This window comes from Podarcis pityusensis, assembly GCF_964106645.2.
Source record: "Podarcis pityusensis genome assembly, chromosome: 2".
NCBI classification, from domain to species: domain Eukaryota; kingdom Metazoa; phylum Chordata; class Lepidosauria; order Squamata; family Lacertidae; genus Podarcis; species Podarcis pityusensis.
The window spans coordinates 65711227-65738053 of NC_138029.1; the positions used below are offsets into that span (position 1 = coordinate 65711227).

General features: G+C 41.8%; 1 protein-coding gene across 7 annotated transcripts in view; it reads left to right on the top strand.

Annotated features, from left to right (window-relative positions):
• GRIA1 (glutamate ionotropic receptor AMPA type subunit 1) overlaps positions 1-26827 on the top strand; it is a 198688-nt gene that overhangs the window by 137582 nt on the left and 34279 nt on the right. For all 7 annotated transcript variants that reach the window (XR_013981003.1, XM_080988011.1, XM_080988010.1 and 4 more), the window contains exons 6-11: positions 2299-2460; positions 4742-4909; positions 6815-6919; positions 8326-8436; positions 10438-10644; positions 12251-12621. Coding sequence is in view for 6 of the 7 variants with exons in the window: in XM_080988011.1 (XP_080844137.1) it covers positions 2299-2460; positions 4742-4909; positions 6815-6919; positions 8326-8436; positions 10438-10644; positions 12251-12621 (1124 nt within the window). In the remaining variant the exon portion in view is untranslated. The remainder of the gene's footprint in view (positions 1-2298; positions 2461-4741; positions 4910-6814; positions 6920-8325; positions 8437-10437; positions 10645-12250; positions 12622-26827) is intronic.

A 26827-nucleotide genomic window follows, 5' to 3' on the forward strand; every position in this document is an offset into this window, starting at 1 on the left:
TGTTCCTTGACAGCTAAATCTGGTCAACTGAAAGGTCAATTGTTCTATAACTTTTATTTCTTTCATGGACCTTAATCTGAGAGTGCCTTATCCTCTATTGACATTTGATTGAGTGCATGAGATTTAGAGTTGGGTGAGCATCTCCTTGTGACTAATGCTCCTTGCAAATTTTGACACTTTCCCCATTGAATCATTCTCTAGGAATACATTTTCCCATTAGTCAAGCAGCCCTAATGAAAATGTACTCCAGCTAATGGGCCTATTTTCCTTTTTGCATTGAAATTCAAGTCATCATCCCATTTTGGCCTCCCCTCTTGGTGATGTGGGATTGAAAAATAGTAGATTCAACCTTTCTGAAGGTGAAAGCTAAGATGGGATTTAAACAAAAATAAAATAAAAATCAGGCCACTCAGGATACCCAAAAACTCTATGTTGCATTACTTAAGGGATCAAAGGGACTTTTAACATTTTACCAGCTAAATGTTCCGTGTTTTTATTAAATATTTTACTGAGTACATGCAAACCTTCCAACATGTTGCAGTGAAAAACTGGGCTGCAAGTCTTCCAGGGCCATGCTCCCATGTGAGTCACATGACATGCGAGATCACGGCCCTGAAAGACGTGCTTTTTTCAGGGCTGTGCTCTCATGGCACCCCCAAACGTGTGTTTGGGGGTGCCGTGCAAGTTTGCAGCCTCCCCAAAAAAAATTCTTTTGGGAGGTGAGATCCCGGCACCCAAAAACATGTGTTTTGGAGTGCAGTGCTCTCACGCAAGAAAAGAGGGATGTGGTATGCACCTCAAAGTAGAGCCTAGAGCAGGAAATATGCCAAAGGGGGCAATAAAAAAGATGGGAGTCTGTAGCTACAAGGAAAACTTGCAAAATTTGGACTGTTGCGGAAAGGGAACATGTTTCAGATGTGTAAAGTTATGCATGGTGTGAATAGATATATGTTTTCTTCCTCTCTCATATCGCTGGAAACCAGAATCATCCAATGAAGCTGATAGATGGAAGATTCAGAGCAGACGAAAGAGATACTTAACAGTTAAACTATGGAATTGGGATTAGACAAATTGATGGAGCATAAGACTATTAATGCCTTCCTGTCAGTGTGGCCACTCACTACCTCCAGGATCAGATGAGTGGCCACTATGGAAAAAAGGATACTGAACTAGTCTGGTCATTTTGTTTGATTTTATGTTCTGATGCCTAGGAAATTTGCTGGAAAGTGGCAGGGGAGGAAGCAGCAGAGACTCTCCATAGCTTTCCCTTCTTCCTGCCCAAATCACTTTTTGGAGCTAATTATTAAAACCCAGGCTTGAGCTTTATCAGTGGTGGCAACTAGGGATGGAGGAGAAATTTGTTTCAGTTCATATTATCAGATGTTCCCTTGCCAAAACAATTTGACAGTCAGAACATGGGCATCCTTAGGAATTTTCACTTATCTGAATTCTGTGATGCGGTTTTCCAACCAAACAATGTTTACAAATATGCATCTATTCAGGGAAAGTGCACATAGAAATTAATACAGTGGTACCTTGGTTTACAACCATAATCTGTTCCAGAGGTCCATTTGTAAACCAAAAGAGGTTGTAACCCAAGGTGCGCTTTCGCCAGTAGGGCCTCCCCAAAAAATTTGTTCGTAATCCCAAAAAAATGGGCTGTAATCCAAAAAAAAGGTTGCAAACCGGGACACGCACTTCCGGGTTTGACGTGCTTGTAATCCAAAACGTATGCAAACCAAGGTACCACTGTACAGTAGTGAAAATAACATTCAAGTATGCATTCCATTAGGGGAAATTGCTTGAAGAAAGTGTACATTAGCCAAAATCTCGCACAAAAAATATTTTATTAGGAGAAATTTGCACTATAGTGCTGATTGATTTTCATGAGGATTATTTATTTATTTATTTATATATTAAAAATGCAGCTTGCTGCAGAAATGTGGAGAACTTCATTTAAGAATGGGAAAATGAGAAGCATTGAGAACCAAAACGGATGATCCTCCTATCTCTGGTGGGAAATGCTTGTATAATGTGGGGGATCCTGTCATAGCTAAGGCTACCAGATTTTGTTTCCAGTGACTATATATTCAGTTCAGAGCACTACTCAAGGCTGAGGAAATGGGGGAAAGATGGCTCCACACAGGAAGCCACACTTTCATGAAATAAGTGCAACCAGTTTTGTAGCACTGCAGCATTACAAAGATGTAGAACATTGATACAATGATATGCACATCATACAGTCCTCAGAACTTTGGGTCACCTCTTTGTTTTGCTTCTCTCCCCCTTCTTCTTTAGGGCTTCATGGATATCGACTTAGGGAAATTCAAGGAAAGTGGTGCAAATGTGACTGGATTCCAGCTGGTGAATTATACCGACACCATCCCAGCCAGGATCATGCAACAGTGGAAGAGCAATGATGCCAGGGAACAACCTCGTGTTGACTGGAAGAGGCCAAAGGCAAGTGGTACTGAAAACCGTTTCTCTGAGGTAGCCTTAGTGCTGCCCTCTTATCATTAACATGCTTTCCATTTGAAATCAGAAACTCAAAGTTTTAATGTTCGCACCAAATCACAACAAACTTGTTGGTCAGACGACATTTTGCTTGCTTAATCAAGAGAGGACCCCCGTGTGATATAAAAAGAAGAAGAATTGAACAACCCTTCATTGATTTAAATCATGTATATACTGCTCAACATTGAAGTTTCTAAGTGGTGTACAGTAATATTACAAAAAAATAATAATACAGTGGATAGAATCAATTAAAATTAATCACAAAAATAGAAAGATGAAAATGCCTGCTGAAATATAAAGGTATGTAACAAGTGCCTGGAATTCAGCTGGGAGGGGCCTGAGTAATCTCAGCCAGGAGGGAGTTACACAGAATCAGGCCCATGATACTGAATGCATGGCTTCTGGGCGGCATGAGCCATGTATCTAAGTCATGGGGGACCACTAACAGAAACTCTTAGAAGAGCTGCTTCAGACTGGAAGAGGGGGCGAAACAGCTTCAATTGGTTTTTGTTTCTGTAAGAACAAAGTACTATATGGCAGAGTGAAATAGTTCTGTCAATTTCTGTCAGGGACTGGACTGATGAGGAATGGTGGAGACCGCCCCCCCCCCCCCCGCATCTCCCAGGACAGTATAGCTTTACAACAGTGGTTTGCAGAAAGTCATGGCACTGAGACAGAAGAGAGGCAAAGCTGGGAGATAATGGGGGAAGAGAGGGGAGGAGAACCAGAGCCAGAGCAGCTGGCTGACACGTTATCACTAGAAAGCATTCCAACCCCCAACCCCCCTTCTCCCAGAACCTGGCGATCTGTGAAAGTGGTAGAGCGGAAAGCGAAGAGGCAATTGGCCTCAAACAGCCACCGTAAAGGGGGTGGCACTGCTGATGACTGAGAGGGAAAGGGGGGGAGGAGATTACTCAGAGCAACACCATTACTCGAGAGGCGACATTTCTAAGCCTATCTCTGTGAATAAAAAACTTTGGTAAGAGCTTCTTGTATCTCTATTACTGGCAGCCTGCCGTGAGGGAGAGGGATCAGATTCCCTGAAGCCTGACAATTTCTAGAAGTACTGCCTTTTGAAATATATACAGTATATAGCTATATATCTGTATACCTATACTGTATATATACACCCTGGCACACGAGGAATCTTTTGGACATATATTTGGCTTTGTGAATCAAGCATACTTCCTTTTCTAAAACAATATTAGCTGAACTCCCGCATCTCTGGGCTTCTGTTTTGCTGCTAGGAGAGAGAATATGTCAGACTGACAACCCAATTCTAAACACGTTTACTTGGAAAAATGATTCCACTAGGTTGCATTTCCAAGTACTGGTAAGCAGAATTGCAAGCTTAAAGTAATTTGCTTGGCCTGGGAGGAAAGACAGGGTATAATTTTTTTAAAAAAATGTGCATAGTGAAATACTACTGTTTGGGATCATGCTCCATGGCTATGTCCATAATTGTTTAGTTTTGAATTAAAGTGTTCAAAATGTAAACCTTTTTTAAAAACAGCAATAACCATTTTCAAGCATAGCATTCTATCAGATCTCCAGCTCAGCTCTGTGCCTTTCCTTCTGGTACATCATTTCTTCATGTACAACATAAGTTCCTCCTAACCATGAAGTCCAAGACATTAAAATCTAAAATTGAAATGAATACCAGCAGGGGGTGGGCTTCCAAAACTGGAATTAAGTTGGGTCTACAAATCACAGGATATGAAACCAGCAAGTCTGAAACCTCCAATCCTCTGGCCAAATTTGGATCAACACAGGTCCCAATTTGGCCGACGAGGCTGTTTCTCCCAAATCATACCACCTTGCCCTACACATGTCATCAGGTGTGGGGCAAGTATCGACACAGCTGGATTGGCAGCTGATCCCTTCAGAAATCAAGGTTGAAATCACTGCCCAACGTTTACTTGGGTAAGTCCTACTGACCTCAGTTGGCCTTACATCTGAGCAGACATTTGCAGGATTGTACTGGACATCAGTCAAAGCCAAGCATAGAGGCCTAGTCTTTAGCTCAAACGACAAAGTCTCATGCAATTGTTCTTTTAATTACAAAGCACTTGAACTGATACTAGTGAAAGCCCATTCAAACTGCAGCTTGAAATTAAATTCTGTTAAATTAGCTTTAATTTGTAGGTTCCTCTTTTGGAAAAAGGAGCATGAATTTCCAAGTTTCCAGCCCTAATAGGGAGGACATATCTTTTTTTCTGTTTTCTAGTACACATCTGCTCTTACGTATGATGGAGTTCGAGTAATGGCAGAAGCTTTTCAGAGTCTCAGGAAACAGCGGATTGACATCTCTCGCCGTGGGAATGCGGGGGACTGCCTAGCAAATCCAGCTGTCCCTTGGGGACAAGGGATTGACATCCAGAGAGCTCTGCAACAGGTCAGAAAGCCAACTGTGGTGCAGAATCTGTTATTTTTTAATGAGAAGTCTTTCAAATATGCAAAAAAACATCCAGTTGTCCCTTTACTTCCTTAACATTGGCATGATACAATCAGTATTTTATGGAATGCAAACTGGACGCATCCTGTTGAATCATTAACAGCCATGAACACTGAAAATTTACAGTCAGATTGAAGATCCAAAGTTGAGTGGTAAACTTTGACCTGCCAATTTAGGAAAATAAAACTTGAAAAAGAAAAGACCACCAAAGACATTTGGAGAGAAATGCATTTCCATGGAAGTCTTGTTCATAAGCTCACCAAACTTTATTTCCAGTCCTCCAGAAATCTTTAATGAGCATAGGTAGCTATGATCTCCATTTTTATACATCAGTAGGCACTGGCTGTGTCAAATGTGCAGGAATAGCATGTAGTGGAATAATTCCTGGATTATACAATTTCACACTGCTGAGTGTGGATGACATGTTTCAATGTTCTCTGTAAATGAAACATATCAGAGATAAGGCTAAGTAAGTCCCCTTCTCCCTTAACTCAGGGGCGAAGGAAGGGGGTTCAGTGGGGGCGGGCCGTCCTGGTAGTCACCACTGAGGGGGATGACAAAATGCTGGGTGGCACTCACCACAGGGCCTGCAGCGCACCTAAGCCACATGTCTCTCCTGGGAGTGACGCAGTGGCTTGGGCGCTCACAGGCTCCACGTTGCCCCAAATGGTCCACCCGCCGCCTCCCCCTCAGCTGTAGGATGGCTGAGTGGGAGGAGGCAGGCAGACTCCTTGGAGGCCCTGCGGAGCATCCTGCCCTGGCTCGCCGCGGGTGGCTGGCCCTGCCCCTGGGCACAGGCACCCACGCACACCGCCCCAGGTGCCCAATCGGCTTGCTCCGCTGCTTCCTTGACTTGCTAGGTTTTCCATTGTTTTACTGGATAAGAGAGACTCTGCTGAAGCAGGGTAGCTTTCCCTTTTCTTCTACTACACAGTGATTTATTATCTGTGTTAACATCATTGTGCATCACTATATAATTCTGCATATCCGTGATGCATGGAATCAATAGAGACTGAGTATTTGCTTGTTTCTGTGTGGTCCGTGTGCGATCTAAACCTATAGCATAGCTTTTGCTCTTGAAAAGTGCTTCCTAAAAAACTGGTTTTGTTCTGAAAATAAAAGTGCATTGCAGGTTGATTCTGTATTATCCTGAAATGTGTCCATTGGAAAACAGATGTAGGTAGTCCTGGCAGTGGGGGATGTATCCACACCTGCCCAATATTATGGGTGGGTGTTTACCAAGACCTCAATCATCACTTCTTTCTTCGTTCACCTGGGGCAGAAGCAGGGAGGAAAAGGTGTAGATAACCTAATCAAGCAGGTGGTGGGGTCAAATGCATGTAAATAACCACACCTATTCTTCTAGACGACAAGATGTATAATCAATTGACATTGAAGACAGCATGTTGAATATGAGCATAAATTATTCTGGATTGAGAATGACTACATTTTTGTGCTAGGAATGAGTTAGTGTGTACACAGCCCTACTGTATCTTTAACTGATGGAATTCTAACCCATTGTACATAACTAGCCGAGCTTGCAGAACCAATCAAATCATGATAATTTTGTTATCTGGATCACCTTGCCAGGTATTAAGGAGAATTCTACTAAGACACCAGGTGGAAATGTATAGGAACGTTTCTCCATATCCACTCTTTGCAATGCAGTTAGGACTGAGAAGCAACCTTGTCAGTTTAGATATTGCCATATCCAGATTTGGTATACAAAGATCTTGATACACTCATATGCGGGTTTGATCTGATGTTAAAGATTTGGCTGGAGGAAAAATACCTAAAGTCCATAACAAACTTTATCTTTTAACAGATTCCTGTATTTTTTTTAAGGTGCGCTTTGAAGGACTGACTGGTAACGTCCAGTTTAATGAGAAAGGACATCGGACCAATTACACCCTTCATGTGATTGAAATGAAACATGATGGGATCAGAAAGGTAACGGGCTACTTTGTCTTTGAAAACAGAAGAGAGTAATCTTCGAACTGCAACTTGTTTTTAAGAACATTTCTTCTCGAAAGTTAGCTTCTGTTGCGAGAAATATATACGAGTAAATTTTGTCTGGATGAATCTGTCTGCTTATGAGCTGTGTCACTTCTCCATGTTTTTAGCCACAATTCCATTCTGTTTCGTTTCCACATTAATCAAACTGTGATTCATTTTTTATCCTATCAGACTACATAACTTAAATGCTTATTTTCATAAATATTGTAATCTGAATTTTCTCCAGAAGCAGCAGGCCATGATTCTAGCTTTCTGGCAGTGGTGTTGCTGCTGCTTACTAGGAGGGAGAGGGGCAAGATCGCAGAAAGGCTGGGACTCTGTGGGCACATGGGCAGAGCCAATCTGGTGCTCTTCTCAGGGCAGCTACACAGCCTTGACCTCCCTGCTGCCTCACCCCTCTTCCTTCCAGTAATCATAATCATAATTTATTATTTATACCCCACCCATCTGGCTGGGTTTCCCCAGCCACTCTGGGCGGCTTCCAACAGAACATTAAAAACACAATAAAACATCAAATATTAAAAACTTCCCTAAACAGGGCTGCCTTCAGATGTCTTCTAAAAGTCAGATAGTTGTTTATTTCTTTGAAATCTGATGGGAGGGCATTCCACAGGGCAGGTGCCACCATCAAGAAGGCCCTCTGCCCAGTTCCCTGTAACCTCACTTCTCACAGTAAGGGAACCGCCAGAAGACCCTCAGAGTTAGACCTCAATGTCCGGGCTGAATGATGGGGCTTCAGTGACACAGGTACCAAGAACCTAACATTGCTACTTTGCCTCACTGGGAAAGCTGCTTCTAATTTTCCCTCAAAAGGATTTTATTACATTTAAAGTGCTGAGAATTCTGATGCAAAATTCAGAGAACTGTGGTAGATAGCTTTGTTCTAATCCATACCATAGTCTGAGAGGTGAAGATTTTGTGTAGAAGTTTGCAAGGCATTTTTTTCCTCTGTTGGGAAAGTATGCATCAATTCAATTTTTACGCACAACATGGTTAGGAGAGTGAATTACACCAGAGGAATCTAATCTTACATTAATTATTTCACCACCACATGCCTGTGCTGAAGCAGGAAAGGCAGGGACCCCTCAGAACCAGGAATAAATTGAAAAGGCCCATATATGTTTCCATCAACATAATAACACCATTATATGTGCTCTTTGTAAAATATGTCATGATTTTGCTGCCATGCCTTTAAAGTGTCAGGGTCAACAGAAAACTTAAGAGAGTGATTTATTTCTCACCATGCTTTAGAGTGGGTATTCTCACTAGTATTACATTCCAGTCATTTTGGAAACTATCTTTATGTCACAGATATGCTATGATTTCTTTGTCATCATTAGATTGGCTATTGGAATGAAGATGAAAAACTTGTCCCAACAGCCGTAGATCAACAAGGAGCAAACGAAACCACAACTCTACAGGATAGGGTCTACATTGTTACAACTATTCTAGTAAGTATTTCAGCATCCTTATGTCTACAATGGGAGTGGAAAGGGTGGGGGGGATAAAGAGAGAAGAATGAGAGCAATGATCAATGAAGGCGTCTTTGAGAAGGTAGGTGAATAACATGGAAAGGTAATCTTAGTCATTGAATCACTTGATAACCAGGTCAAAAGATGAAATCTATGAGTAAATATGGCTGTAAACATTTCCAAGCTTTTGAGGTGGGGAGGGGGAAAGTTAATTACTGCAAAAAAAAGTATAGATCAAGGTGCACCATTATTTATTACAGCAAACTATTCCCATGGGAATAGTTAGTTATTTATTCATTTATTTGCTTGCTTGCTTGCTTGCTTGCTTGCTTGCTTGCTTGCTTGCAACATTCTTAGGCTATCTTTAAGGATGGCACCCTCTCAAAGCAGCTTGCTGAATAAAATAATGTGTACCCTCCCAGAAAAAACCAACCATGATTAACTTAGGTTCCTTAATTTCAGTGAGTCTACTCTGAGTCGGACTTAATTGGACACAACCTATCTAATATGAACTACCATTGTGCTCTAGCATTGCAAAATCAGTGGGAAGAACTGGAATCTATCCAAATCTTGTAACGAATTTTTAAGCTCTTGAACAGATTCCCATATCGGCATGAGGATACTGTAATTTGTAGAGAAATGCAAACGGTGTAGAATGTTCTGTCCTCGTTTGCCATGATTATGGAAATTGCTGCCCAATGCTGTCTAGGATCCTGTGATCCGCGTGTTGCATTTGCCCATGTCTCGGATGTACAGCGATTCATCTTGAGTCAGCCAACTAGATTCATAATTTGCATTCTCTTTCCAATATGCATCATGGTTAGGACTGATTTTACAGTTGGCATGGCTAAACTGCTATTTCCTCTGTCATTATTGGTGACTTCTGCTATGATGTGTCTCAAAACTTTAAAGGGCATTGCTTCATTAGCTGGGATATTTGTTCTATGTATTGGGAGCGCTGCAAGGAATGCTGAACGGTCAGGCAGCTAAAGCACCATCCTCATGTTTTGGGAGTAGCAGCTGCCAAGCATCTGAAAGGAAGAAGCCATGGACATGGCTTTGATCTATAAAGTACTGGTTTTGACCAGTAAAGCCCTGTATGCTTCAGAACCACAATAGTTAAAGGACTGCCTTTCTCCATAAAAACCTACCCAGACCTGAAATCAGCATCTGTGACCCCTCCAAGAGATGTCCAAAGGGTATTAACCAACAAAGGGGCCTTTTCTGTGGTAGTTCCTTGATTATGAAATGCTGCCCTCCAAGGAAGCTCGCCTGGTGCCAACATTTTTATTTCCCCAGGCATGTGGATGATACAAGTGGTCTGGCTTTTAGGAGCTGTTTCTGCTGGATCTTCTTGCATTGGGTGTGTCTGGATATTGTGTGTTTCAAGTAATTTTAGGTGGACACTTTAATATGTCTTTATTGTTTTTCTCAATATCTAATTACACATTTTTGCATTTCACTTTTTTATAAATTACTGTGGGACTCCTTTCACTTGAATGAAACAATAGGTACACGAAATAGGTACTTGAAACAATAGATAAACGAAACTCAAAACTAAAGATGAGCTACACCCACATCAGAGTCCTCCCAAAGATAGATAGGAAACTGATCCTTTCATTACCTAGCCACAGGATGTCCTGATTCTTTTCCTGACTTTCTGCCAGGAAGCAGTGCATCATAGATAAGGGCAGGAGATCCTGGATGCCTGTGGAGGAGGCTGTGTGAATCTATAGTTCTGTGAAGGATATCAAGCTATCCTTGAACTCATTGGTTATTTGAATAGAATTATAGAATTTGAGGGACTTGAATGTTTTCCTTGCTTTTCTTTTTTGGAGTTTACGGTGGGAACACTACAAACTCTTTTCTTTCATAAGTCACCTGTAAAGTATTATAGCCAGCCTCTTTCCCACATGACGTTAGCATGATATGCATCCAGAAGGTTAAACGTGGCTCTGTAAACTGTTCTGTTTCTCCCAGGAAGCCCCCTATGTGATGGAAAAGAAGACCAATGAGCCATTGCAAGGAAATTTGAGGTATGAAGGTTATTGCGTAGAGTTAGCTGCTGAGATCGCAAAACATGTTGGCTACAACTACAGCTTGCAGGTTGTCGCTGATCGGAAGTACGGAGCACGAGATCCTGAAACTAAAATGTGGAACGGCATGGTCGGGGAGCTAGTATATGGAGTAAGTTTCTCTCACTCTCATCCTGTGGCTTAAAAACTGTAACAGCTAATGAAACAAGGACATCCCCAAGTGTATCATTAGATGAACACTGGAAATTTCAGATGATTTTGCATCAAGTCACTATCCATTTGTGTTCAGTTCCTGCACGGCTGATCATTATTCACCAATCACAGCAAGACAAATATTAAAATCAGTGCGAGTCAATGTGGTGTATCATTAATGATCCTGTGCAGTTGGCAAATAGCCACCTAAGTTGAACTATTTTCAGTCAACCGAAATTATTTGTGTCAACTATTTGTTAATAGCGAAGTATATCCTGATGAAAATAAATGGTCAGGCACAGTGCCAGCAGGAAAGTCTCCTCTTTCGCTTTTGTAGTTAAGGCTTGTTACTATCATGTCATTTCTGAATGGCAACATTAAGTAAGGAATTAAGGAATGGAGATGTCACAGGTAATAGATTGCAGCATCAGTTATGGAATCCTACCCATCAGTTGAAAGGTTTGTTAGGAAGGAAAAATACTACTATTTCCATTCTACAACACTTATTTAACATTCAGTTGTAAGGAAACCACTAAGCAGTTTCATACAAAATATGAAATATTAAAATTATTGAACAAAAAACTTAACAAGAAGTATTTTAAAATATTCAGAATGAATAGTTGCTAAAAAGAAATAAAATACCTGTAACTTTTGCATGTCTGAATGGCCTTTCCTGAACAAAAATGTTTTAATCAGGTTCCAAAAAGGGTTCAGCAAAGGCACCTGCCTGATGTTGATAGGCAGGGAGTTCCAAAGTGCGGGTACTGCTATACCAAAAGATTTCTTACAAGTATGGAATGAGTATTATATGGCACCTGTAGCATTGCTAGTTCTGCAGATTGAAGTAGTCAAGTGAGCATACATGGGTAAGGCAATCCTGCAACCACACTGTTAACTAACAGCAGCACCTTGAACTTGGCCCAGTAGCAAATGGGCGACCAATGCAGGTCTCAGAGAAGAGGTGTTATAATCTGATAGGGCCTCACTCCTTTCATCAACCCTGCTGCAGCATTCAGCAGCTTCTTGCTCAAGCACAAGGGAAGCCCCACATTAGTTATCAATAATGATTAATAATAGGAAAGAAAATAGTACCAATCCACACTGGGATTATTTTTATTTAAAACATTACAGTAAGACAGGGTGGGCCAAGATGAGGCTTTGCAAATGACTACAACTCACATCATCCCTAATCATGCTGTATTTTGGCCGATTGAAGCCCAGTAACTTCTGGAGAGATCCATGCTGGTTAGCCTGGCACAGAGATAAATGTCAACCCATCAAAAGAATCTGATAAAGAAAGAAGGCAAACTGAGGTTTCTGTACAAAATATAACCCGCACTTTTAAGCTTTTTCCAAACTGGCTTTAAAGAAAAATTCATTGTGTCTGAAAATCAATTTTCACAGAAGAAAACCAATATAACCCTGATACATATAAACGGAAAGTGAAAATATTATTTAATGCAAAACAAAACAACAACAACAATTTGGTAACAAAATCTTGAAACATTGGTGCATTGCAGATCTTCAAAACATTGGTCTCAGTTTAATCTCTTTTTAATTTTCAGAAAGCTGATGTGGCTGTCGCACCACTGACCATCACTCTAGTGCGAGAGGAAGTTATAGACTTTTCCAAGCCATTTATGAGCCTGGGCATATCTATCATGATTAAAAAACCACAAAAGTCCAAGCCTGGAGTCTTTTCCTTTCTGGATCCCTTAGCTTATGAGATTTGGATGTGTATAGTTTTTGCCTACATTGGAGTAAGCGTTGTCCTCTTTCTGGTCAGTCGCTTCAGTCCTTATGAATGGCATAACGAGGAGGTTGAGGAAGGCCGGGACCAACCAGCCAATGACCAAACAAATGAATTTGGAATATTTAACAGTCTCTGGTTTTCCCTGGGAGCTTTTATGCAACAAGGATGTGACATATCTCCAAGGTTAGTAATTTTCTCTGAATATGCAGTCTTTGAGATAGCGCGGGGTGTGTGTGTGTGTGTGTGTCCGGAATCATGTGGAATGGGACATTTCTTTCATGACTTTCACTTGTGGTGTAGTGGTTAAGAGCAGTGGACTCGTAATCTGGTGAACTGGGTTCGCGTCTCCGCTCCTCCACATGCAGCTGCTGGGTGACCTTGGGCTAGTCACACTTCTTTGAAGTCTCTCAGCCTCACTCACCTCACAGAGTGTTTGTTGTGGGGGAGGAAGGGAAAGGAGATTGTTAGCCGCTTTGAGACTCCTGAAGGGGAGTGATAAAGCGGGATATCAAATCCAAACTCTTCTTCTCTTCTTCTCCAGTATAAAGTCAGAAGCCAAGAGATGTGTGATTAAGTTGAAGCAGGGTACTTGCTTCCTTAAAATGAAGAATGAGATTCTTGCATTGGTTGCACCTCCCACTTGCTCCACTAAGCAAACTAGAAACACATCCTTGCAGGGTGTTTCCTTTCTGCCTAGTTCCAATAGCCAGGCCTTTGATGAAGCCCTGTCAGCCGTCTTTAGGCAGTTGGTGGCAACCCATAGCTTAGAGCATTTATTGCGTTTCCTTTCTTCCTCATATGATAATCCTGTTGTGAGAGAGGGGGCTTAAAATAGAAAGAGCTTTGGAATTCCAGCTGCTACATTTCCCAACCACCTAGAGGTTTCGAGCTCAGCCCATTCAGAGGAGTTGGTGGTGGGCGGGTGACAGAAACAGAGAGGGGAAATGGCAGCCAGGAAATGGAAAGGGGAACTGAGGCTTAAGAATAAGGTTGCCACCTCCCCCTAGAAAAACAGGATCACCCTGGTTTAGGAAAAAAATTGCCCTCTGTCTCATTTGGACTTCAAACAGGACACATTTTTTTCCTGTATATGAGCTTGACCAGCCCAAAATGGCAGTTGTGTCACTGTTGGTGTGGCTGACGAGGAGCTTGGCCTGGCGCAAGTGACAACAGAGAAGAGAGGGAAAGAGCAACCTCCTCTCCAGCCTTTGCCCTCTCCTCCATTCTTTCTCACTGGTACTCCTCATCAGCCACCGCCCTCCAGTCTAGCCACTGCTTAGCCCCATCTTCCACCCCAACCTGACTTCTCCCCCTCCATGCTTGATTCCCTTCCATTGCAAGCATGGGCAAGAGGCTAGCGCTGTAACTCAAGTCACCCATGGGAGCCAGCTCTCTATCCCTGGCCCCTGCCCATCTACATGAGTCAAGGGGGAGAGCAGGGCTGCAGTGGTGAGGGAGGCAGAAGGCTGAATGTGGCGAACCCCTCCCCACCCCTACCTGTCCTTTATTTTGCCTGACCTATCCTGTATTTTGTCTGATCAAAGATGGCAACCCTACTTCAGAAGCAAGGATCCACCGAAGTGGTGGGTCTACTACCTCAGTTTCCCTGGCTCGGGCATTTTGGTGCAGAAGTTGATGCAGGGTGCATTGATCTGGAGACTAAACCATTTAAAAATCCTGATGCAAATGGCAGTTTTAATAAAAATATTTATTTTGGGTCAATGCCATTTTGCTTCCCACTGCAACATTTCTTCATTTTTCCTTTTTGCTGTTGTTGATTTGTTTATAGTGTGTGTGGCAACAATGGGCAAATTCTACTTTCTGATTTCTAGGTATACTTGAAAATGCCTAAGAGAAAAGAGTATGATATTATTTATGTGGAATAGAAACATGCATTCTCCGTGCTTTATTCATAAGGCTGTCCAAGATGGGAATTTAGAGGGACACTGACAGATTCTCATTGTGTTTCCCTTCTTCAAGCACTACTTTTGAGTGTTGTGGGTGGAGGAAGTCTTGTAAAAAATTAAGTAGTTGAACTGGTTAAAGAAGTCTCTCTGAAAGCAAGTACACTCTGCATAAATAAAACATATGTAGGCAATTTATTCATCTACTGCTGCTACTTGGCAGGCCAGGTGAAGACTGCAAACTTAAAGAGATCAGGAGAAAAAGAATCCGAGACAGTTGGTGCCTGTCTCACACACAATCCCATATGCTAGCATCTGTATGCTGTCTGAGCATATTATACAATTATCCCAAGCAGATCATTAGTGGTTGGTTTCAGTTTCTTCCAGCTTGCCATGGAATTCCAGAAATAAATGTGGAATTTGGGCTATGGCTGGGCACAACTAATTGTGGAAAGTGGGTTCAGTAGGGTGGCTGTGTCTCCTGCTTTGCAGAGGACAGTCCTCTATTTGAGGGTTGCTTGGAAGAACCCTCTTTCCCCTGAGCACAGACACACATGCAGGCTCTGCAGAGTTTTACGGAGTTCTGCCCCCAAATTTGGTAGAATGCTTTATGCCATGGTATAGCTGAACACCTGTATTCAAATATTTTCGATCCTCATGAAATCAAATGAGCATTCGTTGATGTCCCCCCCCCCCCATCATGGACTATTTAAAGGGGAGGTAGCCAAGAAGGTCCTCTCCAGATATTGTTGGATTCCACATTCCATCAGCCCCAGCTAGCATGGCCAATTGTTAGGACAACAGGAGCTGTAGTCCAACACCATCTGGAACTATGGTGACTACTCCTGGAATACATCAGCCCAAGACCTATTTGCTCAGTGTGACTGAAAGCTAACTGTACTTCTAGTATGAGGGAAAGATGGAACAGTAGAAGATGAAACCAAAAGATGAAATTACATCAACACATTTCATTATTGGTTCACAACCAGTAGCAAACCTCTGTTGATATGCCCTGGTTCTGAGCTGTTTGTTTTCTGCTAGACAAATTACTCATGAGAGACCAGGCAGTAGAGAAACAAAGACCTTGGAGACAATTGGGCAGCTGTAACATTTCTGATACTAATGGGTTTTAAAAGGTCATTGCCTGATTAATGTGCTCAAGATATTAGATATACCAGAATGAGTAAAGTTCTTGTTAGGATGGAGCACCAGCAAAGAGAGACAGAAAAGCTTTTACCACCCTCTCTTATCTTAGTCACATGTGTTGATTAGATTATTACAACTGATACAGCAAAATGAACTTAGTTTCGATCAGCATGTCATAGCTAACACTTTATGAAGTCATGATGGAACAATTTAAAGACACTTGCATGAACTGCACTTCAACACTGGGCTGTGACAAATGGGCATGATGTTCTTCAAATCGGTGCACTCATTTATTTAAGCACTTTGATTAAACCTGAGGGCAATTTTGAATCAAAGGGAACAAATTGTAATTGGTGAGACTAGGACTGAAGGGCAACCTTGTTTATTTTATTAAAGTAATTTTGGTGCAGGTATATTACTGAATTAGTGAATATATTAGTGAATTGAAATGAAAATGTTAAAAATGGCCTTTCTGTTCAAATGAGTAGCTTTGTTTATTAAATGTAAATTTATCTCACACCTCCATCATCTTCCAAACAGCACCCAGATTGAGATTTTGCTGGTATACAACTTTAATTACATTTATTAACTAATTGTCTGATGGTCAGGTTGAGGTTTGCTGATATGCACATTTAATTGATTGAGTGAAACCTAATGATTAATCAACTAAAAATTTAATCAGTGAACAGCTTTAATTCAAAAATCTAAAATAATTAAAATCAACACAGTAGGTCCCGTTAGCACTTTTTAAACTCACATCTCCATTTCACTTAACCCCAGGCCATAATAATATATACATCCCAAATAGAATTGCCCAGTTGTAACAGTTCCTAAAATAGTTGTCTTTAGAGTACATGTCCAAAGACAAGGGTCAGTATAAATTCAAACACATTCACTTTGCATGAACCCTAGCATCAAAGACTAATTCATTGTGGGTATTTGATATGGTAAGTTGATGTAAGACAGCCTCTACTATCTATACATTTGAAGGATGTGATGCAGTGCAATTCAGATCCTGGCCTCCCAGATCTTAGTGTGGCACTCTAACCACTGCACCAGACTGGCCCACATTTGTCCCCACTTCAATGTGTGAATTAGCCATCAAACACCATAGGTTCTGCTATTGCACTACAACAATTCAATCACAGCAGAGTTTAATGGAGGCAGTTAATATATCCATCTGGGAGCCATTGAACTGGTTCCCCTCATATGGTGGAGAATCAGGCATGCACAACACACAAGTAATGTAACATAATGCAAATGTCCCACGCATAGGCCCAAACGTGGGTGGGAACACACAGTGTCTTATGATCCTATGCACATACCACATGCATCTTACTGTGTAGAATGGGGCATGTCTGCTTCTCTACCATTCAAAGAGGCTCCTCGTCTAGATGAGCATGTGAACATGGTCACCAATTGATGTGTGGTGAAAGAGCATCACATCTAATGTGAGGCCTTCCTTGCCATCCCCAGAGCATCCAGTATCTTATTCTTTCCCAGGGTTCTAATCCTGCTTTTTCCAGGCTTTGGGCCAGTCACTGCCTCTCAGCCTAACCTACCTCAGAGTTGTTGTGGGGATTAAATGCGGAGGCGGATGCCACTTTGAGCTCCTTAGAGAAAAAGGTGGGATATAAATGCAGTAAATAAATACTAGTAGTCATGCCTCATTAGGCCGATACTGAAGATGTGTCAACTCATGTATTTTGCATCGCTACAGACATCATTTTTAAATAAATAAATCTTGCTTTACCAAAAGATAACCTACTGTAATATTTTTATTTACCACTATGAGCCCAAAATACAAAGACTACAAACAGAAGATACAAGACCCAGGGTATCTTTCTGGATGCCACTTACTAGCTCTACAGCCTGCTTTATCTCATGGCAGGAGTTCCTGGATAAAAGCCCAGGGCCTCTGTTAAGCACAAGGTCAAAGCTATTTATTTTATTCACGCTGACATCAAGTCAAATACAGTGTGCTTTCAATGTACTGCTTTTTTAAAATGACAGAAAAGTACTCAAACTGAGAATAACAGAGAAGCATGGCTGAGTCTGTGGGCATTTTCAACACCACGTGAATAGGCAGGGTGCAGAGGGAGGAGAAAAGCATCAGAAGCATCAGAAAATAATGAAACCCCTCCTCAGACACGTAAATGGAGCTCCTTGTCAGGAACAGTTCCCCATGTGCTGAAGCATCAAACTGCAGGGGGCAGATTTTCAAGGGAGTACCTTCAGGCCCTAGGTCATTACTACTGACCATTGGCCATGCTGGCTGAAGCAGATAGGAGCTGTAGTCCAGCAACATTTGGAGGGCAACACCCTGCCCTGGGCTGACTCCACCCAAACTGTTGGATCCTTCTGGACAGACAGAAATATAAAGGGCTTCCTGTTGCTGTTGAGATTTGCTTGACCAACATAATCTTCCTGAGCTCTGGTGTGTTTGTGAATCGTTCTGGTTTACTCTTCAAGTCTGTCTTTTGGGTCGTACAGTCTTTACTTGCTCTTTGACCTTTTGTCCTTCTGTCCTGATTTCTGGCTTTTCACACAGATTCTGGCTCATCACACCTTGCTTTCCCATGCCCCAGAGAAGATTCAGGGGGAGAAGACAGGAAGTAGAAGCCTTTCTAAGAGTGTGGGAGTTAGTTTGAACAGTGTTGAATGCTGCTCTGATTATTTTTCAGAGAAAATTTCTTTCCCACTAGGATTGCTAATATATTATTGAAAACTAAAACTAGAAAATAATATACCCAGCTACTCTGCAGGCTCTTGATTTTTTTTGTTTAGCAACACATAATTATATGTGTATCTTTTATTCATTTAGGTTTTCCATGCCTGGATATGCCATATGCCCAATCAGTGCTCCCCCCCACACACACATTTATACACACACACACACTGCAAAGTCTGAATAACCTGCTAAGTACAGTATCAACACATTTACAATAAAACCAACAAAGCATTAAAAATGTTTTCAATATGCAAGGTCACAAAATCACAAAGTTGGATCATATGGTCCAACCCAACATGGGACTTGAACCCAGAACCCTGAGATTAAGAGTCTCATGCTCTACCAACAGAGCTATCCCTCAGGACAGCATTAAAATAAAATATTGTTTTCAATAATATTAGCCTACACAACCTTATGTCCCTCATGCCCTGCCTGTTTAAATTGCACCATGTTTAGAAAAAGTGCATTTGATTTTTCATGTCGCCAAAGAAAACCCACAAGCACACACCTTCCTGCCTACTCACCGTGCCTAAATACTGAAAAGTTTGGAAACATTTGTGGAGACATGTTGATTCTTATTCCCAGTCAAACACAGAATAGGAGGAATTTAGTTGTATAAGGAGGAGGAGCAGCTTGGGAGAGCCTGCAATATCTCTAAAGGGGCAATTGATGATTGATGGTGATTCAAAGGAAGGACTCCATCATGCCCTAAGTAATTGGTGTCAGAGGTTCTCAGAAAAGTAGAGGGACAGCACTATATAAGTGTGCAACTGCTGGCTGACCCAGGAATAAAACTCTTCAAAGTACACCGTAAATATATCATTTGCTCTTGGTGGACTGGATGCCAGACAGAATGACTGTAATGAAATACACATCCCACTGAAGCTCGGAATCGATCACTCTGAATACACTATTTTTCTCTGCTACTGGGCTACAAATAATGATGTCTACAAGATATGTCCAAGTAAAAGTGCTATCTATCTGGTCAGTGGATGGCATTCTGCATTTATATCTATCCTTCCCTTGTCAATGTGGACTCATCAGACCATCGATCTCTCTGTACAAAGTTAGATTCTGGTTAGTGGCCAAAAACACATCTGAGTGATTTCCTTCCATTGATGTCTTCCTACTTTGCAAGGTAGAGTGCCTGAAAGAAGATAAAGAGATGTCAGGCATCCTGAACTCCATTCCTGGTGAATAGTCTCTTCATCAGCACAAGTGGCAAAGTAATCCCTTTGTCTTTGGTGGGTTGGGACCAACCCACAAATGGCTTTACAATCCAACCTAATCAAACCAGTATATCAAACCAGTGGCACCAGATCCATTTCCTTTTGCTTTTATTGGTTTCTTTTTAAAGACAGAGTGATATGTTGGTAGGTAGTTGTGCAGAAGAAAATATTTCCCACCACTGTGCCAAGCAACATCAGTCACTATACCCTATTCTATACCTAGGAGGGGGAGAAAGATAAATAGGTACGGGGAGGGGATGGATACTGGACATGGTGGCTAGATTTGGGTCCCATGTTGCAGTTTGTCTTTAAATGTACATCCTGAATTCAAAACAGTTGAAGACTATCTGAGTGATTCATCAGCTGTGTGACATTGTTGTGTGGACTTTATGGGTTCCCTCTTAGACTAACCAATGAAATAAAGGTTATTTTCCCCATCCCTTTTTATTTGCAACGGCCTCTCCCTAAAAGTGTCCAGAAGGATGTACCTACCACTTCTGGGAGGAGAAGCGCTCCCCATTCTTGTCATTCACTGCAACAAGCAAGTCCTTTTCTTCAAACTCTTGTGCGTAACATACAGGTAGCTAGAAAGTCTTTAGGGTTGCTGAAAATGCTATAACTGAAATCAAAACTAAGTTGTATCAAGCCTCAAGAAGATGCAAACAATGTATGTTTACATCCGCTGGTGTCAGTAACTCTCATTCCCTATTCCTTGATAGCTCCAGTGGGAACAAATGATTCCCAGAAAGGGAATCTTCTCAGCCATGAAGAACCTACAGGGTTGTGGTGAGGGAGCAGAAGAACTATATCACTTGAACTCATTGGCCGGAGGGTGGGAAATAAATTACATTCATCCTTTAAACAGAATATTTCCCACCCGACCATCAGCAGAGCATCAGCAGTGAAGGGACAGTTGCAACTGTTCCTGCAGCTGCATCACCAAATGGAGCCCCGTGGGTAGCATGCCTCCTTTTTTATCTGTGGACCTCCTTCTGTGTCCACAGAGAGGGAGGTCTGCAATATCTTGTAAGATCCTTAGGCTTGTGCCCTTATGGCAGCTTTTGTGTTAATGAATTATATATTTGTTGTTGTTGTTGTTGTTGTCGTTAATGAAATCTATATACCACCCTTCAAAGATCAGAGGGCGGTCATTTCTTGTTGACAGCCAGCTTCAGAAGTTTGCTATAGGCAACCTAGAAATGATGTGCTAAACAAATAAAGCATTCCTTTGTGTGATTGTAAGAGTTCACCAAGGGTTGCTTCAAGGACAGTTCTTCTGATATTGAAATAATTGTGTTTTTAAAGTCGGAATTACCTCTGCATAATTGGCTTAATAGTGTATTACCTGTTCAGCAATGAGAAGTATTGAATTACAGCATCACCAACTAATTCATTGCCTTGGTTATCAATGCCCATTGGAAGGAAGAAAAATGGGGAGGGGAACTGAATTTTTAGTTTGGAGAATTGTGAAACTTGTTTAATTAGAAATTTGCTGTGAATAATTGATCTAAGCAACAACATTGCAGACTGGGTTGGGGGAAGATTTTTTTTAAGGTCTGAAATAAATATAATGTTGCCTGTTTCCCCATCACCACCACCATACCCAAAAGTCAAGATAAATGAGCAGACGTGCAATCGCTTTTCATTTCATCTTCCCTGCTGCTGCTGTGATCTCAAGATGTGATGCTAGTGCAAATGAAGTTTCCATAAATGGTCCCCCAGTTGCTGCTTTTATTGCCTGGTTCATTCTATTTGGGCTGCAAACTTCAACCAGTCAAATGTCTCATAAGTGTTTGAGGTTATTTTGCTTCAGAGCATAAAGAACCAGAACCAGAACCAGATGATAGATGATAGATGATAGATAGATAGATAGATTTAATGTGCAACAAACACTTACATAGATACCAGTACGCCTGGTCACAAAAACGGAGAATTGCTTAGCTGGGTTTAGACTTTCCGAAACTGGGGATTGCAGAGTGTGTTTGTGCAGTTTACATTGCCTTTTCTCTCCTGCCAGACATGCAAAAGTGTATGTAAGATTGTGCATACAAATGTGTAAAAGACCTAGGTTTCCATGTCGTCACTTTGAGAGAACCCAGTTTTCAATGGACAAATGTTCTAGTACTGATAAATGTGCACATGGCAAGGTCCCTCCATTAGACAAAATGAAAGGACAAGGCAAATGATGTCCTCTGCACATACAAATGTGACACGTTAAGAGACAAGAGTGCTTGCTTAATTTTTAATATGGAGACATATTCACATATGCAGTCTGAAATGCACAGTTCAGGATAAATAATTCTCTTGTTCATATTGGCATGAGTTTGTAGGCAGGGTTAGACTCCCCTGTAATTATTGGATTTAGTAAAAGCGAATCTGGGTTCAATCAAAAACTGTGCCAAGTGCTGAAGCCCCTGGATTAAGTTCATGCTAACAACACAATTCAGCTTTCTCATCAGGTAATCAGTGATAGTAGCTGAGTGATTAGCCTAACGAAAGGAAAATAGATTGGGCCCTCCAGAGATTCATTGTGAGACAGCAAGATGGGTGAAGCCTCTCTGGGCCCTGGTTTTACACAGTAACACAAAAGGTCACTAGCTTTGGTGCAGGACTACAGTTTGCCTGATAAGCGATGGGGGGGGGTGAGAGTGTTGTTTTGCAAGAGGCCTGAGTAGCGGGGGACTCAGAGGAAAGATCTTTTGAGTATGTGAAATGGGGGTTGCCTGGGGCTGGTGACGTAAGCGAAAGACAAGGCGTTGTTTTTGCAAGGGGTTCTGGGAAGAAAAGGGAGTAAGGAGCAGAATGCAGTGTGGGTTCTGAGGGGAAGGAGACATAACTACATAGTGCAGGCAGCATGGCTGATTCCTCTGCTTGTAGGTCCACACTTGTTGCTCTTGGGAGAGCAACAAAGGACTCTCTTATGATGCGAAAGCTGGGGACTTTCTCCATCCAGACGCAGGGTGTAAATATGTGTAAATAAACCATATTTCATAAAGACACTGCAATCTCCGCTGTGCCTAATTTCCAATGGAAACTCAAACTCCGAGTGTCTGGAACCCCCTGGAAACTTGTCACAGCTCGGCGGAGATTGGAGATGGCGAGTAACAATATGTTTCAGCTCTCAGACACACTGGTACTCTTTCTCCATTACTGATCTTGTAGCAAAAGATCAGGCTATGTGTACTAATTGGAAACACTTTATATTAGTGAGTTTGATATGGTTGCCAGATGCCCCTTACTTTTAATAGGTTACATTGTTATAGCCGCATATCACACAATAAATGTCTAAAGCTTCATTAAGGACATGAAAAGTCAGACAAAAAATATTGTGGCCTCTTAAAGACTAACTAATTTATTACGACATAAACTTTGTGGGCTACAGTCTATTTCATCAAACACATAGTTATCCTAACTTGGCAAGCATACATACCTGTGGGTGTAGAAAGAAAAATGGTAAACAGTAAGATCAGAGTGGAATATAATGCAAAAGAAAATACATACTGTGAAAATTATGCTAAGGTTTAAATGGAGAATGACAGGGTGAATTACAACAAGGACAAGATTGTGTGTATTCCCTTTAATATTGTTCCGATTAAGAAACCTCAACAAGCAGTTCTAACATTTGCCTAGTATCCTAGGAGAATTGTTGCTTATTCTCATATCCGAAGAAGGAGCCTCTGTTTTCCACTGGTATAGATGACGCATCATGCTTTGATCCTCAGATAAAAGACCCTGAAGAAGTGTAAAACGGATAGCCTCTTCCGTTAAAGGGCTTCAGAATCCTTTGCAAATACTAGTTCATTCTCTCAGTATCCCAGTATCCCAGATAAAATAGATCACAAAGAATGGAGAAGCCTAACATGGAGAGGAAGATGGGGAATGTTAATTTTAAAGGCTGTAGAAGCAGCGCAGGAAACAACAGAGACCTAAACTGCCTACGACTCAAGTTAAAAGTACTTTACAGCAACAGCAGGATAGAGAGGTGGATAAGTAGCTGGCATCTGAAAACTGTGCCTTTCTCTAGTAGACTAATGATCCCATTCACAAAATCAGTACGCTTAGCCAAAGAATTGTTACTCTGAGCAATCTATTTTAGTACTTTCACCTGCCATGAGCATACTCTACCTGCAGCTCTTGTTAATGAAGCACATAAATCCAGGGCCAACTGAATCATTTCTCCTTGTTGGAAAGGGTTCAGAAAAGTTCCAAAATGCTCCTTACCCAAGAGCTCCATAGCTATGGCTGCTAGACTGCCGGGGGATCCAGTAATCAAGTGAAGTGATGACTATACAGCTAATGGCATCACAGAAAGATTTCTAATTTGATATATATATATATATATATATATATATATATACTCAAAATGCAACAGAAATAACACTGAAAACTTCTCAGAATGCAAGTCTCAGAATAGACAAAAGCATTGGTTGCTTGCATAGAATTGTAGAGTCTATCTAAGTCCAACGCCCTGCAATGCAGGACTCTCAGCTAAAGCATCCATGACAGATGGCCATCCCAACACAAGAGTCCACCACCTCTTGTGAGAGTCCATTCCACTGTTCATCAGCTGTTACTGTCAAAGTTATTCCTGATGTTCAGAATCTCCTTTCCTCTAACTTGAATCAATTGGTTCAAGTCCTACCTTCCAGAGCAGGAGAAAACAAGCTTGCTCCAGACCCCATGTGCCATTTAAATATTTAAATATACATCTGTACATCACCTTCATAACATTTTCTTTTAATGCACTGCAAGCTGTAAATTTGATACCTTCATTCCATGTTGACTCATGTTAAGCTTGGGGTCCACTAAGAGCCCAGATTCTTTTCACATGTACTGCTAGTAAACCAGGCATCCCCATCTTATATTTGTGGTTCTTCCTGCTTAAGTGTAGATCCTGACATTTGTCCCTATCAAAATTCATTTCGTTAGTTTGGGCCCAGTTCTCCAATCTGTTAAGGTCATTTTGAATCCTGGTTCTGTATTCTGCAGCATTAGCTACCCCTCCCAGTTTAGTGTCACTGTTGTAGTCTCGTGCTGCCCAACCACAGCAGAGCTCAATGGCAGGAGAGGCCAGCCAGCCAACCAGCTCAGGGAGGTACTTGCCTGGACACAGTGTCCCTCTGCAGGGTTTAGTCCAGACCTAGGGTTAGGAGCATCTGAGTTCACATAAGTCAGATGGTCCGGGGCTCAAGAAACCGATGAGTCCAAGGTCAGGAGAAGCAAGAAGCAGCAAAGTCTGGACAGGAACGACAAATGTTGTTTCCAGCATCTGACTGAGGCTGGAAACCCTGCTTAAGAAAGCTGGAGCCAGCTGGTTCACATCAGGAGTAAGAAGGCTGATCAGCAGCAGGTGAAGTCACTCTGCCTTCTGCTCCTTCAGGCTGCTGCTCAGCAGGTGAAGCCAATTCCTGGCCCATGACAGTCACCTGCAAATTGGATGAGCATCCTTTCAATTCCTCCATCCAAGTCATTTATAAAGATGTTGAACAACAGCGGGCCCAGGACAGAACCTGGCTGTCAGGGTTTGGGAGGACTCTGAAGAATGTTGGGCAAAGGAAGGAGACCAGTGATTTATTGGGTTTGACAAAGCAGGGACCAGGGATGATTGGAACTGTAGTCCAGGATCACAGCTTCCCTATGCCTACCCTATATCTTTGATGAGGTGCATTTTGCTTCATGAAGGTCTAGGCTGGTGTGGAGTTTGGATGTCAGAATAAAATAGGAGACACATAAACTCCATATATTTTGCTCTGAGCGTGTTGTAGGAGGGGCAGATGGAAGTGCAGAAAATAAAATAAACATCACTGGGAAACATTTATGATCTACATAAAGGCTTTTTACCCCTGCAAACTGTAGTTTTAAGTGTCTTGTCTGGGGCTCATAAACAGTGAATGGCATTTTAGGATTAAAAATCCAAGGTTGTGCCTTCTGTCTCTTTGCCTGGCTTACTAAACAGCTCTTGCTGTCAAAAATGCTAATTGGGCTTTCATGGGGGGTGGGGAAGGCTATCACCAGATGTGTAAATCTTCTTTTTGCTCCATACCAAAGCTGCTGTACATTTCATAAGACTGGGGAAAGGCGAATGAATCGTCTAAACATCTGACTAACAGTAAATGGATGTAATCCATTCCTCGAAAATTCATCTTGAAGAAAGCTTTTCACATAAGAGAAAAGAAATGGAAGAAAACAATGATTTGAAAATACTGAGGTGTCTAAGGTCATTAACATTAAGAAGGTGCAGTAAGTAAACCATGAAATTTAATTAAACTCACACAGACAGGAGTCCAATTGCAATGCCGCGTGGGTCAGAAGTCTTTTGCATTGTAATGGAGACATGATTCCATCCATTCTAATTCTGATCCTAACTTCAGATTAATCAGGGAGAGCAGCTTATTCATTAGTTCATGCATGGTCATTACCTGTTTAAAAGATAAATGATACCAATGCTTCCTGCGGTTGCAATCCTTTCTTATCAGCCTCCTGTGTCTTTGACAGCAACTTGATTGGCAGATGTTAGCAGCTGATGAAGATGCTTCTGTCTAGTTCATGAAAAGTACCTCCTGCAGATCAAGCTACAATTAAACTCACAGAAGCATGTCAGGCCAGGCCAGGCCTCACCCCACCCCTTCTTGGTCAGTTGATGAAACTGAAGCTTCTCTTTGGAAATGGCTTGCTCCTGCTGGAGCTGTGCAAGAGTCATATCTTGTGTGATGCAAAGGAATTTATGGAAGAGCTAGGCTTATTATTTAGGGAGGGGCACTAGCTCAGTTGTAGAACACATGCTTGGCATGCAGAAGGTATCTGGCTAAAAGGATCCAGTAACCCGCCAGTGATGGGGAAGACATTTCTGCATGAGACCATGGAGATGCAGCTGGCAGAGTAGACCATCCTGAGCTAGTAGAACAAATAATCTGCCCTGGTCTGCTACTGTGTCTTTGAGAGCATTATCTGAAGGCATGTAATTCAGCGAGCAAGATCAATCTAAGGTTTGGTCAGTGTCTGGATGAGAGACAGACTGGAAATCTGATGTATTGACCTTTTAGTCCCTGGAAGAAAGTGGGCCATGCATGAAAATAAATAAATCTCAGAAGGCACTAAAAGCAGCTCCTCAGCGAGTGAACAAATGCTTATCAGCTAAGAGAGTCATGGGTTTTCCATTCTCTTATATTATTTATTACAATTACAGCCTGCCTTTCCTGCAAAGAACTCAAGGCAGTGTATGTAGTTCTTCCACTCCTGCCCATTTATCCTCACAAGAAGTTTGTGAGATAAGTTAGGCTGCGAGACAGTGATGGACCCAAAGTCATGCATGGAAGTTCATGACTGAGTGGGGAACCTGAGTCTCTCTAATCCTAGATGTTGTTGTGCCATCAACATGC